The 19,103-nt window shown below is 37.0% G+C and overlaps 1 protein-coding gene across 2 annotated transcripts in view; it reads left to right on the top strand.

Moving 5' to 3' along the window:
- BMPR1A (bone morphogenetic protein receptor type 1A) overlaps window positions 1-18,957 on the top strand; it is a 74,641-nt gene extending 55,684 nt beyond the window's left edge. The window contains exons 4-14 of one of the 2 annotated variants that reach the window (XR_010722320.1): window positions 4,387-4,549; window positions 5,867-5,969; window positions 6,466-6,565; window positions 7,421-7,520; window positions 8,332-8,476; window positions 9,484-9,676; window positions 9,821-10,118; window positions 10,608-10,783; window positions 11,299-11,429; window positions 12,481-13,915; window positions 18,080-18,957. Coding sequence is in view for 1 of the 2 variants with exons in the window: in XM_066191602.1 (XP_066047699.1) it covers window positions 4,387-4,549; window positions 5,867-5,969; window positions 6,466-6,565; window positions 7,421-7,520; window positions 8,332-8,476; window positions 9,484-9,676; window positions 9,821-10,118; window positions 10,608-10,783; window positions 11,299-11,429; window positions 12,481-12,606 (1,535 nt within the window). In the remaining variant the exon portion in view is untranslated. Of the gene's footprint in view, window positions 1-4,386; window positions 4,550-5,866; window positions 5,970-6,465; window positions 6,566-7,420; window positions 7,521-8,331; window positions 8,477-9,483; window positions 9,677-9,820; window positions 10,119-10,607; window positions 10,784-11,298; window positions 11,430-12,480 lie in introns of both variants that reach the window. The other variant, XM_066191602.1, reaches the window with a different exon arrangement.
- Window positions 18,958-19,103: the final 146 nt, after the last annotated feature.

The following is a 19,103-nucleotide window of genomic DNA, read 5'->3' as shown; positions in this document are numbered from 1 at the left end:
CTTTTTAATACGGAAGGTATATGCAACATAAAGAGCACTGGTACAGCTTTCGTCTTTGATGAAAAGACCCCAGTTTGTGTCAGCACCAGCAGGAAGGCAGGTGAAGGGGCTCTTTTGACAAAGATTCTTGTTATTTAAATATTAAATTTCTTGGAGTTTACAAGCATGGATCAGAGTAGCTACAAAGAAATGCCTCTAGCACTGTAGTTCTGCTGGGACAAATCCCTTTAAAGGATAATGTAGTCTGCAATAGAAATGTTTTTATGGGCAACACCTATATTGTGAATTCAGAAAGCTATCAAACAACTTGACTGCTATAGGCTATATTGGACCTGTATTTGTGGAGAAAGAGAAGATGCAATTACGTAAGAAACTGTAAGCATAATTTGGCTTTTCTATTGGTCTTTCACTTACTGCTGTCTCTGCATTTCATAAAGCTGGATTTTTATGGGTCACACAAATCTTTTCTTACATCAGAAGACTTAATGAAATTATATCTGTATCCTGGCTTTGAGTTGCAAGCAGGTTAACTTGGGTTTTAGTGATTAGTAACACTGCAGTGTCATACACGGTACATTTTTAAGATTTATCCATGTTAATATTCATATTTGAAGCATGCTTTCAAGTAGACTTAAATTTCTAACCTAGTGAGATTTTAATATCCTCTGCTTCTTTGAAATACATTTTATAGTCTTAAGTTACTTTCGGTGATTGGAAGAAGTAGTGCTTTGAATAATTTATCAAAGGCTGAATATGATATATTGTCAGGCGTTGCTCTGTTTCAACAATTGGCTTTATTAACTTTTGAAATTTTTATTTATTTTATTAAAATAAAGCTTAATTTTAAACAGAAAACCATTTTAAGTGTTGTCCTGTCTGTCACGGTTGTTCACGCCTCTAGAAATCTACGACGCATGCAGTGTATGACAGGGCAGAGCAAAAGACAAAATCAGAACTTGAAGTCCCATCAGCCTTTTTCTCATCAGTGTCTTACAGTGAAATTAGGAGAATGTTCTACCATTACTCTTGATATTTTGTTGAATGTTGTAACTTTGTAATACAATAAAATACACATTACAGAGCAGTTTGGATGTTTAGAAGTCTAAACAGGTACTGTTGCCCTCCTGGCTGGATAAAAGGGCTAGAAGCGATCCATGATCTTGAACATAGCTCATTTGTTGCTCATGTATATTATTTTGCCCCACCAGCTCTGTGCAGTTTGCAGGTGGGGCTTAGGAAAGAGTGGGAAGGAAGCTTTGCTGTGCCTGAAGTCTTTGAGCGCTGCGTTTCAGTGCACAATACACTGCACTTACACCTTTGAAGGGTATGTGAGATTTGTGTATGAATGTTCCTTAGCTGTACTGCAGAGTGACAGCAGCAAGTGTCATGGAAAAGAAGAGATTAATTACATCATCAAGTAGTATAGCGTCACAAGATCCCTAAAAAATTATCCTCCCTTTCCCTGTCCTGCTCCCAGGGAACACGCAGCAGTGTGGATGTCTGAGAGCTCTGAGAGTGAGGACATAAACCTTGGAGCAAGATGTTCTTTAGGCCTATGCTTAGTTCTCTCTTGTTCATTTACTCAGTATATATTAACCAGGAAAAACAGCAATGAAGCATCCTGTGAGTTCAGGGCCTTTGTTTGCCCTCTTAACATCTCAGGTGGATGGAAGCCAACTCTTTCCACGCTTGACTCCCATCCCAATACCCAACAGCTTTAAGATGGACACTAATCTGCCTTGAAACGCTGAGGATGAATTGCAGTACTACAGTAAAGGATACAGTTAGGTATCCTAGGTGGAGGCAGTTAAAAATTGTTCCTGAGGTAATCCCAAGCATTCTGAAAATTTTCCTGTTCTCTTCCCTGGGTACTCAAACTCCTGTCTAAGAAGAGTTCTGCTTACAGTCTTAGAAAGTAAAAATGCAAGAGTGAAGTGATTTTTTTTCCCTGCTCTTTGTGCAGTTCAGGTATTACCTGGAAGATGAAAGCAGGCTACTAAGGAGTTTCACGTTACAAAACTAATGAAATTGTAGTCTGTTCTTGCTTTGAATAAAAATCTTTGCCTATAGAAACTGAACAAAAGACAAAGATGCTGTTTCTTTGAGAACACAGTTATCTGTTTTGGATTTTATATGGTATGTGCTTTTTGTAAATCTTGTAATGCCATCCATCTTAGTAAATCAGGAGGGGAAAATGTATTTCATGTCACTTTTAGTATAAAAGGTTGGTATACCTGTGGTCATGCCTTCAGTGTTAGTTTACAGAGAATTGTACTGCTTTAAAAGATGCCAGACATGCACAAAAATGTTGTTCTTTCTGTTCTGAGCTAGCCTTGGATTTCTCCTCGAATAAACTGAAAAAACACTGCATTCAGTGTTCAGAGTAGGAAAATGGATGAGTGACTGTATGACACTGGTCATAGAGTACCATGAAGACTTTTAATGTGTGGAATGTCCCTGAAGATAAGAGGGGATTTGTAACAACAATTGGGAAAGATACCGTAGTCATTCAACGAAATTAGAAAGACGTGGTATTTGTACATATGCAGTGGTTTTTCCTTTAAATATTAAATAGAAGTACCTGTTCTCTGATCAGGTAAGGAGCTTTTAAATGTGAATACAGAATGTTGTGTAATGTCTCTAGCACAGAATTGAAATTGCCTTTCAGTTTATGCTGGGAAGAAATATGTAGAATGAGAGTTTGGATGGAGGAGCTGATTCAGTTGTGCAGGGTTCCTCTTGGTTAAGTCAGAAATACCTATAACCGACTGTTATTCTAGAGTTGGATTTTGTTTCTTGTGAACAGTCTGTACAGATCAGGACTATTAAACTTGGGCATTACTGAAATATTCTTTGAAGACCATATATTAAATAAAGCACTGCTCTGTGGTTTCAGTGTTTAGGTAAATGGAGCATTTCTCAGGGTATTCTCTTAGTTGTATCCAGAAGAAGCACAGTTGCATTACTTTGCTGCATTGGACACTGCACTAGGTGTACTGTATTAACCAGATGAGGAAATCTGCAAGTCTGTTATTTTCAGTAGATTAGGATCAAATTTCACAAATATTCAATTGGCACTTGTCTGAATGACATAGTGGATGGTACAGTAGAGTGATGGTGAGGGCTGTATCTGCACAAGGTTTTAATCAGTTTTTTTCTGGACATGTTTCAAGCAAGGTACAACAGGACTCTAATTTTCTCATCACTTTACAGCTCATGTTTGCTAGCTTTGACAGGAAGCCTAAGAATCTGTTCTGAGGGACTGTGAGTTTCCTGGTCAGGTCTCTTTTTCCTTAGAAAAATTGAAATTTTTATTGTGACCTCCATTTTTTTACTAATAACTGAATTTGTAAAAGCTTCTGCTGGTCCTGACTCGGTGCTGGCTTATCTTGCCAACACTGAGCCTCACACTGAGCCTTGCTGTAATCTGTATCAGTGCAGGTGATAGTTTGTTCACAGCTCTTCTGTCTGCATTTGGTTCACACCTTGAGGATTTGGAGCCAAGGTGGTGGACAGAAAGAGATTTCCTGCTGCTAAAATTGTGCATGCTAAAACTGAAGGAGATGGGTAAAGATGTTCCCGTCTCGTATATTAATCACACCGCATATTCCAAATGAGGCGAATAATGTTCATCATTTTTGTTCCGGCTGTTCTTCACTAAGAAGAAAACGGATGTTTTCTTCTGAATGCCTACGTTCACAAAAGCACTTTAATAATATGAACAAGAACAAATGGTGTTTAACTCTGCTGCTGCTGAGAAACTGAGGGCTGCTTGGAACATGATGTAGCCCTGTTTCTATTCTGTGAAAGCTCGTTTGGATGGATGTTCGTGTCATTTACTGAAATTTAATTTGCAAACAAGACTTACTTTAGCTGTGTTTTGAAGTACTAATGCATACAGAGATCAAAAAAACCAAGAGATTTTGGAGTTATTACTGCTCTTCCATGAGACTGTGAAACTATAAAAAATTACTTCAGAAAATTAGAAAATTGCATATTAAGTATGTTCAGTCATGCATAAAATTATTCTTGTTGTGGTTATCAAGCTGTCAGCATTTTGGTTTTCTAAACACATGAATGAGAGAAGCTTTCTTCAGAAAATTCTAACCAGTTACACCACTACTTTCCTGCCCTACCTCAAAAAGAGAAAATATCTTTCTGTTTATATTGATTATGGTTGGAAGAGGTACAAAAGATGTCAGCTAGGTGTTTCTAGAATAAAATTATTAACTCAGATTTCTACCATAATCTTGGGAGAGGAGATGGCCTTGTATGCTTCAGTTATAAATTTAATTATTGTTGTTATGGTTTGCCTGTAAAACTCTTGAACAGTTGTCAGAGAGATGCAGACTTTTTTGTTTGTCTGTTTTTTGTTTTTGCATCCAGGTCAAAAGCCAGACAGCATGCTTCATGGTACAGGAATGAAGACGAATTCTGACCAAAAGAAACAAACAAATGGAGTAACACTTGCTCCGGAGGACACCTTGCCTTTTCTTAAATGCTACTGCTCAGGACATTGTCCAGATGATGCTATTAACAACACATGCATGTAAGTGTTGCATTCAGCATAGAGAGGCTCTTTCAAGAGTGTAATTTTGGGTTTTGAGAGAGCTATCTACCTCTGGAGGCTGACCAGGGTTCTCTCAGGTGATCTGACTATAATTGATTATGTTCTGTGAGTGCTAAACCCCATGGTCATCTCTGTTTTCACCACACCTTAGAACAATTTGCAACTGGTCATTTTAAGCCCAGCAACTGCTTTGAAGGACAGAGGTTTTAAGTCACCCTGTGGTGTTTTATAGCTGGGTGAGTATTAAGTGACCCAAATCCAAGCCTTCTGACATGACCACCTGTTTGCTTATTTCTTCACCTAGTAGTCAAAAAGGTAGCGTAATGTAAATAACATGGCCATTGACCGAGAATGCTTCTTGTTACGTGTTCAATAGTTACAGATTATGAAGAAAAGGCAGGGAAAAATAAAGAAAAGCCTGTGGACATGTAGAGACAGGAGGGAAGTTTTATCTTTGTTAGGTATAAGAATCCTAATAGACTCCTGCACAGGTCGTGTGCATGCTTAAGGTGGTTTTTTTTCATGTCCTGAAATGTCCTTGGTTTTTTTTTCCTCTCCATTTGCAATTCCACGTTCAAGGCCCTTCTGTTTTCTTCCTTAAGAATTAATATACACCGTTGAAAACATAGGACTTGTTCCTGTACTTTGAGTCTTCACTTTAACACAAGTTTCAGTCTTCTCTAGGGTGTTACTTGGCAGTTTTTGTGGAACCCAAAGAGGTAGAATAAACACTGCTATCTTTTTAAATGTTAAAACACAGGCAGTAACTTACAAACAGTTTGGAACTGAGAAAATGTTCCAGTGTTTAGTCTTTCAAGCCGCTTGGTATTTATTTATTTATTGGTTTTTATTGCCCTCTAGTGTGTGCAGTCTGTATAGACCTTACTAATTTTTTTCTGACCTAGCAACTGATAGTCCATTATGCTGATAATAAAGCTATTAGTTAAAAACACTCAGTGTCTACGGGCAGGGTACCTTATGGCATTATGCTTTCTACATCTGCATTTCTTTGAATTAATGTAAATAGATTTTTTGCAAGCAAATTTATTTCTAAATCTGTTTTCCGTATTATCGTTGTGGAGGGAATGAGTGAGTGGTTTTGAGAAAGCATCCCTGTAGTGTTCTATTTGAGAATACTGTGGGGGTCTTTTGTTCTCAAACCGGATGGTAACCCCTGTATTGAAGAATTTTTCTAGAAGTTTTCATTCTAGAATTATTAATGGGTTCACGGTCAACTAATGCTGAATATTAAATGACAAACATGCTGGTAAAGCACATGTGATATGTTTATTGCAGAACCAATGGGCATTGCTTTGCTATCATTGAGGAGGATGAACATGGAGAACCCACACTTGCTTCTGGCTGTATGAAGTATGAAGGTTCAGACTTCCAGTGCAAGGTGAAAAAATGAGATTTATTCCAGTGCCTTACTTTATTTCATTTTTATGCCCTGCCCTTTTTTTAATATGGCATTCTGAAGATGTTTCTAAAGCAAGTACTGCTGCTGTGATGAGAATAGGAGAAAAACTTCTAAAGGGATTGGTTTCTTTGTCTTAAGAGCAGTATTTATTTAACATATGGTTAACTGGTTTTGACTAAGCTCAAGACTTTTCCCATGTATGAGCTAGCAACTTAAGTAGAAACCATCTATTTCTGTGCAACAAGTGAACGTTCCACGAAATAGAAAAAAATGTAACATCAAACGTAGGCACTTAGAGATTAGATGGTGATGTCTGCCTGCTACTGTGGAGTGATTCACACATTAAATGGTGTGGTTGAAGTGCCTTTTGACTAAAATAGCTTACACTTTTGCCTGTGCTGTGTTGTAGCTGTAGCATCTCCTGTCCCTGTTTTAGCATCAAAGTCTAAATGTTCGCTGACTTCTCCTTCAACAGGACTCACCTAAAGCGCAGTTACGTCGAACGATTGAGTGCTGTCGTACCGATTTCTGCAATCAGGATTTGCAACCAACCTTACCACCTCTTGACAGTACAGGTAAACACCTCCTGTGTGTTCACACTGCTAAGAAATGCTGTGTAGGTTCTGTTCTTCCTGATCAACAGTACAAATAAGGAGAAAATGTAATTACAGTATTGCACAGGTCTGGTTTTTTCCTTACTAAGTAATTTTTATATGAAGATCTGTACTACACTTCGTTTTCTATTTTCAGTTTTCTTTTTTTGCACTTTCAAGTTAATCTTTTCCTCAACCAGTCACTCATGGTGTTTTTATTTTTGTTCTTAGTGTGTTCATATCTTGACTGCATGTGATCTTCTGATATGTTTTTATTCTGTTTCCACACTCTGATCTCTTTTTAAAATGCTTTTCTTCATCTCTGCTGTGCTTTTACCATTATGAATGCCATCAAAAAAAAAAAACACAACAAAAAACAAACAAACAAAAAAAAACCAAACCCAAAAACTATTCAGACCTTGTTAACACCTCTTTATTGGAAATTCATTCTCTTCTTTCTGTTGTTCCCAGCAAAAATAGTTTGTTTTCATGTGCTTACTCATTCATTGCTAGGGAAGTTGTACTGGTCTAACTGTTGTTCTGTATCTTTTCAGAATCTTACTGCTCTAAATCCTTAATTTCTATTTCTAACAAACTAGCAAGAGTCAGCCAAAACCAACAACTCCAAAATCTCAAGCTAAATATTTCTTTTTTTTTTTTTTTTTTGGTTGTCATCCAAATGAATTTATCTTTGCTTTTGTGGTATAAATACTTATTTGATACACAGTATATGAAACCATACCTAAATAAACTGTTTACAATAGATGTTTAATTAATAGATTTTGGAAACTCTCTTTTTTTTTTCTTTCTATTTTTTCTTTTTTTTTTGTCAAATAGATGGACTTTTTGGTGGCAGCATTCGCTGGATGGTAGCGTTGATTTCTATGGCAGTCTGCATAATTGTCATGGTCATCTTACTTAGCTGCTTTTGTTACAAGTAAGAAAGCACTTTCTTTGTTGACAACATTTTTAATTTTGCAAATCAGTGTAAACAGAAGAATCATTTTGCAAATGTACTCGGTTAGTCATATGTAGATTGGAAACAGTTGTAACTTAATTTCACATTTCTGTGGGTAGCAGTTTCCATCGCTAGGTAAAATGAAATGTTCATGGCAGAGAATTTCAGTGAATTTGATCCTTTCCTCTGGCGACAAAGTATTTACAATTTTGTAAGCTACACATCACTTCAATGCAATAGCAGCTGGTAAACAGGAATATTTTCATGTTTTTTATGCTTTTGGGTCTTCAGTCACTTTCGCTAGTTAAATTTCATCTGCTTCTGAGATTTTCTGCTGTGTTTCAAAGCTAAGTAACTGTCCAGCTGAGCTATGACAGTTCATTCAGGTACTTCTGTCAGCCCCAGCCCTGTGCTGGAGGTGATCACTGTTCTAGCAGTTTGCAAGGCTTGTGTCAGCCTCAGCTGCTGTGATTCAAGGTTCTGTCTGTTCATTCAATCCAAAATCAGCAATGTTGTGCTGGTAACACAACCAGAGAGCTGGGTATTAAAAATTCTGAGTTTCCACCTGATTGATAATCAGCTGACACACCTGTACGTGCATTACAACAGCTTCTTAACATTAAAAAGCTATGTAAGTTATGTTTCAGGAAAAGAAAAAATACAGTAAAATCTGCTTCTCTGTTTTTTTCTTTCGAGAAAATGTCTACATTTAAACAGCTCTTTTTGTTGAACTGTTTGTTACATATTTTAAGTGTTTTGGAGTTCATCTTAACTTCAGTTACTTTTGCAGGCATTACTGTAAGTCCATGGCAAAGAGGCACTGTTATAATCGTGACCTGGAACAAGATGAAGCATTTATCCCAGCTGGGGAGTCATTAAAAGACCTTATTGACCAGTCACAGAGTTCTGGGAGTGGATCAGGACTACCACTGTTGGTAAGTCATAAACTTAAGATTTTTCTTCACTGAATTTCTCTCCATCACATACAAAGTTTGGTTTGGATCTAATGCCTAGAACAAAGCAGTTTGTTCATACAAAATGCTAATTATTTTATATGCCATTATGATGAAAGGTGAAGTACAAAAGGAACATGTTTAAAGCCCATCTTCACAATATTAATTAAAATGTAATGTGAAATTTGCTATGTCACAAAATCCATTGGTGTCAGCAGAATTCAAAGAAAGCTTAGAGCCTGCAGCCATTAAGGTGAAAACACAGAAATGGCTGATGTAAGTATCAAATTGAGTGAACTCAGAGATTGTATTTGTATTTTCTTAGTATCCACTGACCACTGAAACAGAAAAGCTGGCGAGGGACTTCTTACAAGGGCATGTAGAGATAGGACATGGGGAAATGGATTTAAACTGAGAGTAGGTTTAGATGGGATATTAGGAAGAAATTCCTCTCTGAGTGTGTTGAGGCACTGGAACAGGTTGCCCAAAAAGCTGTGGATGTGCCATCCATGGCAATGTTCAAGTCCAGTCTGGATGGGGCTTTGAGCAACCTTCTGCAGTGGAAGGTGTCCCCACCCATGTCAGAGGGGTTGGAAGTAGATGATCTTTAGGGTCCTTTCCAACTCAGACCATTTGGTGATAATTATTCATAATTTTATTCATTCACCATCCTATATAATATTTGCAAAAAAATTAGCCAGTGAGACGGATGACTGTTTATAAACCAGAAATAAAATGCAAGAGAACATACCCTTCAAGTAAAAGTTGAGTTGACTTAAATCTTTTTGGGTTTTTTAATAACTTGGGGGCAGCAATAATGAGTCCGAAATTGGAATGTAAGAAACGTCATTGAACTAATTTTACAATGGGATCAAACTTTAAGGTAATCCAAGCTTGACAAGCAACCTGGTTAACTGCTGTATTTCCCTCCTGCATCTTATACCCTCTTCTTCCCTATTGTTTTTTAATTTTTTTTTTTTCTGCCTTAGGTTCAGCGCACTATTGCCAAACAAATTCAGATGGTGAGGCAGGTTGGAAAAGGGCGATATGGTGAAGTGTGGATGGGCAAATGGAGGGGTGAAAAAGTGGCAGTCAAAGTGTTTTTCACCACAGAAGAAGCCAGCTGGTTTCGAGAAACAGAGATTTACCAAACTGTTCTCATGCGGCATGAAAACATCCTCGGTAAGGCAGCAGAACAGTGCTCTGCTTCTGGAGGGTGGCATGGGGGAGGAGGAGGAGCTCTTAGTGGGTTAGGAATTATCACTAAATCTACTAGCAAAAATTTTATGTACAAATAAATAGTAACTTGGTTTATACATCTCACAGGTTTCATAGCAGCAGATATTAAAGGCACTGGCTCCTGGACACAGCTTTACTTGATCACGGATTATCATGAGAATGGATCATTGTATGATTTTCTGAAGTGCACTACGCTGGACAACAGGGCTCTGCTCAAACTGGCCTATTCTGCTGCGTGTGGCCTGTGCCACCTGCACACAGAAATCTATGGGACACAAGGCAAGCCTGCCATCGCACACAGGGACCTGAAGAGTAAAAACATCCTGATAAAGAAAAACGGAACCTGCTGCATTGCAGACTTGGGTCTTGCAGTCAAGTTTAACAGGTAACAAGTCCTCTGTCTTGGGAAAGCTTTCATGTAATTTTTTTGTTTAAAGCACCATATACCCAATTTAAAAAGGCAGATGGAATCATTTGGTTGCATGCTTTTTCCGTTTTTTTTCAGTTTTCAGTGTAAAGTGTTGTTCTTGAATGTTGGTAGACATCATGATGAAAATAGGTTAAGATACAAAGAAAATACTCTTCTTATGGAAAATAAAAGTTTTGTAGAGGAAATGGAGCCTGATTTTTTTTTTTTATTCAAAACCAGCCTTTCATAGGAATTGCAATAATGTAATTTCTTTCATAGAAAATTTGAAGAGCATATAGGCAGTTGAAACTTAGTTGAAGATGTGATATTTTAATAGTATTATCAAATACTTTTGTTAGTTTAAGTTCAGTGGAGACAGAATTGTCTTTTTCGTGGCCGTGCAATACAGGATTTCTCACCTTGTAACAGTCCACAATTCAGTAACTTGCTGATGTTTTCATATAGTGACACAAACGAAGTTGACGTTCCCTTGAACACTAGAGTGGGAACGAAACGTTACATGGCTCCAGAAGTCCTGGATGAAAGCCTGAATAAAAACCATTTCCAGCCATACATCATGGCTGACATCTACAGTTTTGGGCTGATCATCTGGGAAATGGCTCGGCGCTGTGTCACTGGAGGTAAACTTGTAAATATTCTGTATAAAATCTACCAGGCCCTTCCCTCACTCCCGCAATGCCTCACCAGGAAGTAATATAATTAGCTTGCTGTGTCATCAGGCTTGTATTCTTTAAAAGGAGTAGTAATAGTGTGACACATTTCTGTGGCTCATCCTGGCTTTTCTTTTACTCTTCTTTTGTATCCCTATGCATCTTCACCTGTACTCTTCTTCCATCTTATATTTCTCTGTGCTTCTTTGTAGCATGTCATAGATTAGAAAAAGCCAAATTCAGCATTTGGTATCAAAACCAAAGGCACTGCGAGGAATGATCATAGCTACTAAAGTTAATAATCATAATATTGGAGCTTTTATGGTGAATTATTGTTGTAGTGAAATTTTCAGATTTTTACCACAGTAAAACAGTGTGGTGAGTATAACTTGGCACAAAGTTAATTTTTGTTCCTGGCTAAGGAAATCCAAGGGTAGATATATAGATTTATTTAATTGTTCCTAATCTTTTACCATTATCTTCAGGTATTGTTGAAGAGTATCAGTTGCCATATTATGACATGGTGCCAAATGATCCATCCTATGAGGACATGAGAGAGGTGGTGTGTGTCAAACGCCTACGCCCAGTGGTGTCGAACAGATGGAACAGCGATGAAGTGAGTTTCTTCATTAATGTGGGATGCTATTTTAGTCTAATAAATACTAAAATGTTGGAAAGTAGGGACCGCATTCACACATTCTGATACTTTAGAAACCTTGTAGCAATAATAGGAGAAAGACATGCTTGAGATTAATTCAAAATACTGTATTTTTTGATGTATCTTTTCAGTGGTCGGAGGGGAAGATACCCTTAAGCAGCATGCAAGTGTGTGAATACTGCTCTACTTGAGATTGTGTGTTTAAGATAGTGGAATACATTCAGAGTTTTAATTGGAGCTAAAACTTAAATTAATTTTTAATTCATTTTCTTAGTCTTAATGTATATAGCATATTGGTTTGTGGCATAAGATATTTCCTGACCGATGAAGCAGTTCCTTTGTGGATTTCCTCTTTCCTTTTTTCCTTTTTTACTGTTACATCCCAGGATAATCTGTGATGTAACTCAAATACTCTCATTTCTGTGTGTTTTTAAAGGGCCACAGCTTGAACGCGGTATATAAGACATAACTATTTCACATAGCAAGTTAAATGTGCTATATCCCTTCTTCCCCAAGTCCTTGATTTCTATGATTCCCAGTTTTCTCTCTTTTTTTGGTTTTTTTTATGGCTGCTGAAAGAACAGTTGTCTCGTCTTCATCTTCCCTGGAAGAATTCTCTATGGTTTTCCAGCCATATATGTGGAGAATTTTCTGTTTATTGCTTCCATGTTTGTACCACTGTCCCTGAGTTATACGGACAAGTTCTGATAATACATCCTTGAGAGACTAAATCATCACTTCTGTTAATCCCAGCTGCTCTAATACAGGGCAGTGAGGGGGTGGGATGAAGACTGGCATGTGGATGTTTGGTTTGGGGTGTTTTGGGGTTTTTTTCCTTCAGTAGATCTCTTTATAATAGTTTTCTACCAACTCCAATTTTGCGGAAATTTGGAAGTCGCACATTTTTGGACTTGAAAGTTCTATAATTTGAGCTTGACAGCAAACCAAAATTATAGCTTTGCGTGTGGCAGTTGTTTACAATAGTGTCCCTTTGTTTTTCCTTCTGCAGTGTTTAAGAGCAATATTGAAGCTGATGTCTGAGTGCTGGGCTCATAATCCTGCCTCGAGGCTCACTGCCTTGAGGATCAAGAAGACTCTTGCCAAGATGGTGGAATCACAAGATGTAAAGATTTGACATAGGAAAGTGACTTTGGAGAGCAAAGCTGGACTCCCTAGATCTTTTCACTCAAACGTGGGTGAGGAAGATAGAAATAGAGAAGAGGAAATAACTGAGATTCAGTATATTTTCTCAGCACACTTCTACAGGCTGCTAATGAAACCTTTCAGTACTTCATAGACCATGATACTGAGAGCCTCTATACACTACGTGCTACATATATGGACAGCCTTGAGACAATACACATTTTGTTTTGGTTTGAGCTGCATTGAGACTTCAATCATACTTAATGAGTCTCCAGTAAAACTCTGGGTACTGAATTGAATGTTCAGATTACAGTGCTTTCTGTGAAAGCCTAACAAGCTATATGGATTCAACAGAGATGGAGAGTATAAGCTTTTTTTTTTTTTTTTTGCCTTCTACCTGATGAAACCTAGTCAATCCATACCAAGTTTTGGTGAAACAGCCTGTAGGTTATGAATCTGTTTGTGATACTGCTCAGTTTAACAGTTCTTTATGCCTTTATGTGTGTGCCAGGATTGTTTTGCTGTCATTTGGAATATATAAGAAACCATTTAAATGAACAAAGTTTTATGGCTAGGGCTCCGTGCATTTTGTGGCTCCACAATCAGAGATTTGCTACAGAATCTTTTGTCATTAAGTTATTTTCAGAAATCTCAGTTTTAATCTTGTTTTCTGGTTTTTATTTGGTCACAAAGAGAACTGCAAAAAATGTAAACCATTAATTAATTAAGGAATACCTACGTAAATCTGTAAGGAGTTTGAAACAATCTCATCTAGAGATGTTGGCTGCCTTGGTCATCTCACTTGCAGTCTAGAGAGAGCTCCATAATTGGATCCCTGAAATCCGTCATTCTTTTTTCACAGTGCCACGTGCAACCAGCATTTTTGCCATAGAATACTTTGCATCTTAGCAGAAAGACCGATGACGATGTGTTTTGCCTTCCTGCTGTATTGAGACTCAGTGATAGGTGTCTGTCATGCTCTGAACCTCGTCTCATGAAGGAAGGGATTTGTCAGCTGTAGCAGTGTGCTCTTTGATCATGTGACAAAACTAGGCAGAAGGTGAGTTTCAAAAGGCTTGAGAACATGTCTGGTTTACAGACCCAAAAGAGGGAAGGCAGGAAGCTCTGGGTCCTCTGAAGATTAGAGAATTCAGTGAAGGTCAAGACCAGGAGAACTGAGTACGTGAACTGTTGAAGATCAGACCCACAGCGTGCGGAAGATTTGGAGCTGGGTTGCTTTGATGTAGACACAGGAGGTCACATCTGTGGGCCACTTAGTGGAAGTGAAGATTTGAGACCAGGTAAATCAGTGTGTATTGTATTTGGGAGGAATGGCATTGAAATTAATTCATGAACATACAGTAAGTTAGCACAATTACAAAACTTGGGTTTATTGTGCCAACTCCTTCTCCAGGCAGCAGCTGACAGAATGACAGGACACAGTCCTAAGCTGCGCCAAGGGAAATTCAGGTTGGATATTAGGAAAAGCTTTTTATGGAAAGAGTGAAAAAGTACTAGAATGATCTGCCCAGGGAGGTGGTGGAGTCACCATCCCTGGATGTGTTTAAAAAAAGACTGGATGTGGCACTCAGTGCCATGGTTTAGTTGAGGTGTTGTGGCATGGGTTGGACTTGATGATCTTGGAAGTTCTCTTCCAACCCAGTGATTCTGTGATTCAGTGTAACTGTTTGACCTGCACAAGAAACTGAAGTTCTCCCATTTTCACCACTGACCCACACAAGTTGGTTAGAAGCCAGAACCCTCCATGAGGTACTGTAAAGTAGAATTATTGATTTATAACTCCTTTGGCACTTCTACTAAGAAGTTAGAAAAATAGTACCATAACTCAAGCTGAAGCTTCAAAGCGTGAATCGTCTGAAGATTGAACACACAGTATTGGAACCATTGAATCTATTTCATAATTTAAGTGCCTATAACTTTGTACTGTAAATCTTGTTCTAGATAACTTTAAAAAGGGAAGTTATTTATACAGTGTGTTTTGTGCTTCAGTCAAAAAAAAAAAGAATTACCTAGTCCTATGTACATGTGTACGATTAGATATATGCACACACACACACATGCCATAGTTGAGATTTGAAGAAAAAAGTTGAGCGTAATACCAATATTGATGAAAAATGTTAAAACTTCAGATTGATTTATGCCAGATTATTTGTTGTCTTAAAATATTTACATGGAGATTGCTTTGATGTGTTTAAATTTCCCTTGAAAATGCAACTGATAGAAAGCGATGTAATCCAGAAGTAATGTGATTTGTGAACAATTACAACCTTCTAGCATGTTACTTTTTATTTTAATCCTGTAGTTCCCATAATGTAAATGGTCAGGCAAAAGATTGCAGTATTTTTATTTTCTATTGTGATGTACAGACTTTATTTAACAATTCTACGTATTTTATAGAAAACTAGATATTTCGAGGGACTTTTTTTTTTAATAAAGTCATTACTTTTGTTTAGTAATGCCTTTAAGTATTAAATGTATTCTGGCTGAGAAGTTCATAGGTGTGTCAACTTTTAACTTATTTGAAAACAGCAAGAGCTATATGATATTGTGCCACAGTCCTCATGATAAAGGCTTTTAAAAATAAAGTTTCTCCGTCCATTGCCAAGAAATATGATGATTTTGCAATTGTTAATCATGTCTTCGCGCATAATTTTTGCACAGGTAGTTGGAAAATTTTTGGTATAAGCCAAAAAAAGTAAGGGATAAGCTTTTTTTTTTTTCCCTTCTCTAGAGTTTTTATCAGTAAGAAGGAAGAAATGTTTATGTAGTTATACCCTGCTATCTTAAACTTTCGAAGCATGGAAATCTGTCTAAATTATCCCCATTCAATGTAGAATATTGTGTCTTTCTTTTAGAATTTGCCACATCATCGTTAGCTGTAAACGTGTTTTGTGAATTTTTTTATTTCATTTTTCCCAAGTCTTCAGGAAGCCCCTTCTGGAATTATGAATGTCAATAATTCCTAAATTCTCACTTACTTTCTTTTCCATTGTTTAGGTATTTGCAAGGCAGCAATAGGATGGTTAGATACCTTAGGACCTGAACTGATTTACACATTTACTTTAACATAGAGGGAACCAACTGCTGCAAAGATGACTTTTTGAGAGGGAAAAAAAAATCTTTTTTGCCTTAAACCTAATTTATCAGCACTTCAGTTGCCCTGTTCATACTGAAATGTATCATGCATGTGTAGTTTTTGCTGCGCTGAACAGGAGCTTCTTTGTTTCCGATGCTCAATAAAATGTCAATCCTAGAGGATGTCTATCCTGATACTTAAATCATTTGGGAGGAAAAAAATGTGCTCAAAGCCAACCCATTAATTTTTACACAACTGAGCATAATTGATGTAGACTCCAAAGCTAAGTTATTGCTTTATGCAATCCTGGTAGAGTTCAGAAGCCTTTAAGGTCAGAGGGGATAATAGGATTCTTCTATTGGATTGATTAATCTAATTTTGGTGGTCAAAATTTTAAGCATTTGTCATCCAAAAGAAATATCCTCCAAAACTGGCAAGTATATTTAAATGTGTGGGGTTTTGTTTGGTTTTGGTTTTTTTTTCTTTTTTTCTTTTTTTTTTTCCTTTTTAATACAAAAATCAGCTCTGTGGAAACTATCTTGGGGAGTGTCAAGCCTGTGCCTTGGAAGTTCTTAAACACCCATATGGAGGGATTTTTTTATGTTTATTTAATCTGTTCCATGTGATTTTAGATGGAAATAATTGGAGTCACTTCATTCCTATTGTTACAGCAGCTATTAATGGAAAGTTTTTGTGTTCCTGGTTAACTTGTAAATTCCACCAAAAATGGGGTATTCCTACAGAGGATATTTGGCTTACATTCTGAGTTTATTCTGAGTTTTACTTAATGTAATTTTTCCTCAACAAACAGTCTTCCCAATATCCATAATTTTTTTCCCAATTATTTTTTTAATTAGCCTTTTTTGAGGTCTTGAATGAAACCTAAAATTTATATTTTAAGTTACCTCCATAGTAGTCTAGAATCAAATTTTAGATCTTGATCTAAATGACCATTTGAATGTGTTTCTAAAACAAATCATTTGGATACATTTCATCCTCTCTGTCTTAACCGACTGTATTTTAATGGTCTAAAAGTGTTTGAAGAGCAGAGGTAAAAGTTAAAAACCATTCTTTTGCTCTTGCAGATATTTTTAAAGGGAACTTTCATGCTTGCCTTCTGTGAAATATTCGAATGATTTTGCCTTTCCTCACTCTCCTGACAGTGCCTCTGAGTTAAGTCCTGTGCCCACAATCTTTGTTCCAAGTAGGGCTGATGTCTAAAAGCAGCTGGCAGTGTTGCACAGTACAGTTCTTTCTGGAACCATGGTGCTCAGCCTTGGTAGTACTACAGAAGTAGAGGGCACATTACTTCTGGTTTTTCGACAAATCTAATGTAATTGTTGCTTTGTGATATTTTACTGTTTGATGCAATTATAGAAGCCCACATCATGTAGTGACATCTGTGCTCTGACATGACATGCCCAAAATGAAATGTACTATATTGTATACAAGAAGAATAAATAACATTGTAGTTAACCTAGAGAAGATGTAAATAAAATATGAAAGAAGAGTGGAGCAAGACAAATGGTCACACTCTTGTGTGTGTTATATGCCAGAAGTGTAGAATACTACTTTAAAAATGTAACACACTAATGTATTTTGTACAGCATCTGCTTTAGAAGGTGCCTTATTGAGTTTACCATGAATTGCTTGTTCTGTACACAGATTATGTCCAATGTATCATTTTTAAGTAAATAACCTTATTTTAGTACACATTAGTAATGTGTTTTGTTACTACAAGATTTTTGCCTTAAAAATGTAATGACTTGGAAATCATAATACTGTAACTAAATAATTCCCTGCTTTTTCATACCTCGTTTATGGTTTTTTCCCCCACAGTCTCTGAATAAGTTGTTAATTACTGCTTTTATTGTTCAAAGATATTGAAAATTATTTGGTCTCTAAGTTTAAGCTCTTTATTCCTTGCACGAAATTTAAATTTGGGTGCAACAGTAAAAAACAGTGTTTCCTTCTCCTGAATTTTATCCCTGTGTTACAGCAAAGCCAAAAGCAACTCAAAATCAAAGAATACTTTTATTTGAACATATGCACGTTCACTCCATGTTGGTTTTATCCATATAAATTTGAGTCAAGCTGATCAGGTAAAGAGAAAAAATAAAGGGATGGGGAATTGTGTAATTGCTTTTTGTTCCCTCTGCGTACAAAGTTCTTTTTCTCTAATAGGTTGCAAATTTAGAGATGTAAGTTTAATATGTGCATGCACTACTGGTTGCAAAAGTATGCAGGTGCTTCTGTATATCCTGCTAAATTTACTCTGGTTTTTATGATTCAAGCAAATGAAGACCTGTCAAGGGGATATCTCACCCATGAGTACTATAAAGTGTCAGAATTTGTTTCCTCATTGCAGAAATGTATTGGCTTCTACTCTCCATAGAGTTCACCTTCAGTTTACAAGGAAAAAGAAGTAAGATCAGTTTCTTTTCTCTTTTTGCATTTAATCAGGAATAATCTTAGATTTAAATACATCTCTTTTACAGTAGCTAGAAAGGTTTGAAATCTGAACATCATAAAAACTGTTAGCAGTATATTATACTTATAAGCCTTGATTTGTTTTCCCTATACAATCAAGTGTTAAATTCTTGCACTATAGTTCTGGAAAATGCAGTGGAAAGATTAGCCATGTCGTTTCAAACCTTTCTTTCCTTAACACATAATACCAGGAAATTAGACTGCGCAAGGATTTGGTCTCCTTACATGAGTGTCTTGGCAAAGTAAACCCTTTTCCTATGGTTGTGGCTATTACGTTGCTTGTGGAATGGAATGAGTTCAATGATTGCAGTGGTCGTGGCTGGATTTAAAACTGGGGTTTCATGTTAGCGTTGCAGGAGGACACGATGGAAATTGTGGGCGAGTGTTTGCACCTGTCCGTGTTTTAACCAGCAGCTTTTTCTCTCGGTGTTGTTTCGCGGAACGGCCACACGGTGGTGCTGTGTCGTAAAGGAAAAATTTTTGGGGAAAAAATTGGGGAGTTTTGAGAGTTGAAAATTAGTTCTACTGCTGCTAGTAATAAATACCAAAATGGTCTCCTTTATAAATGACTGGGGGTTTCACCACTACATAAAATATGTTACTGATGAGCTTGCATCAGTATTTGAGGTGAAACAGCTGTATCCATTGAAATGTGTAAACACTCCACATGGATGTTTTGTGGGCGTACCAAAAAACCAAACTGAGTAGTTAGCAAACAGAATGACAAGGTTTTAAATAAATAGCAGAAGTATCACTACATTCAGAAAGAATCGGATTTAATTCTGTTAATGTCTTTAATTCCTTCTGCAGTTTTGTCTTCAGCTTTCCCCAAAACACCCCTTTGGTCTGTCTCCCTGATGTTGATGCAGTAGATCAGTATCAACCGTGAATCCAAGCCATGA

This window comes from Chamaea fasciata, unplaced genomic scaffold, assembly GCF_029207755.1.
Source record: "Chamaea fasciata isolate MVZ Bird 193981 ecotype frontalis unplaced genomic scaffold, bChaFas1.0.hap1 SCAF_9, whole genome shotgun sequence".
NCBI classification, from domain to species: domain Eukaryota; kingdom Metazoa; phylum Chordata; class Aves; order Passeriformes; family Sylviidae; genus Chamaea; species Chamaea fasciata.
The sequence above is the reverse complement of the archived record's forward strand: the minus strand, read 5'-3'. Positions and strand labels throughout refer to the sequence as shown.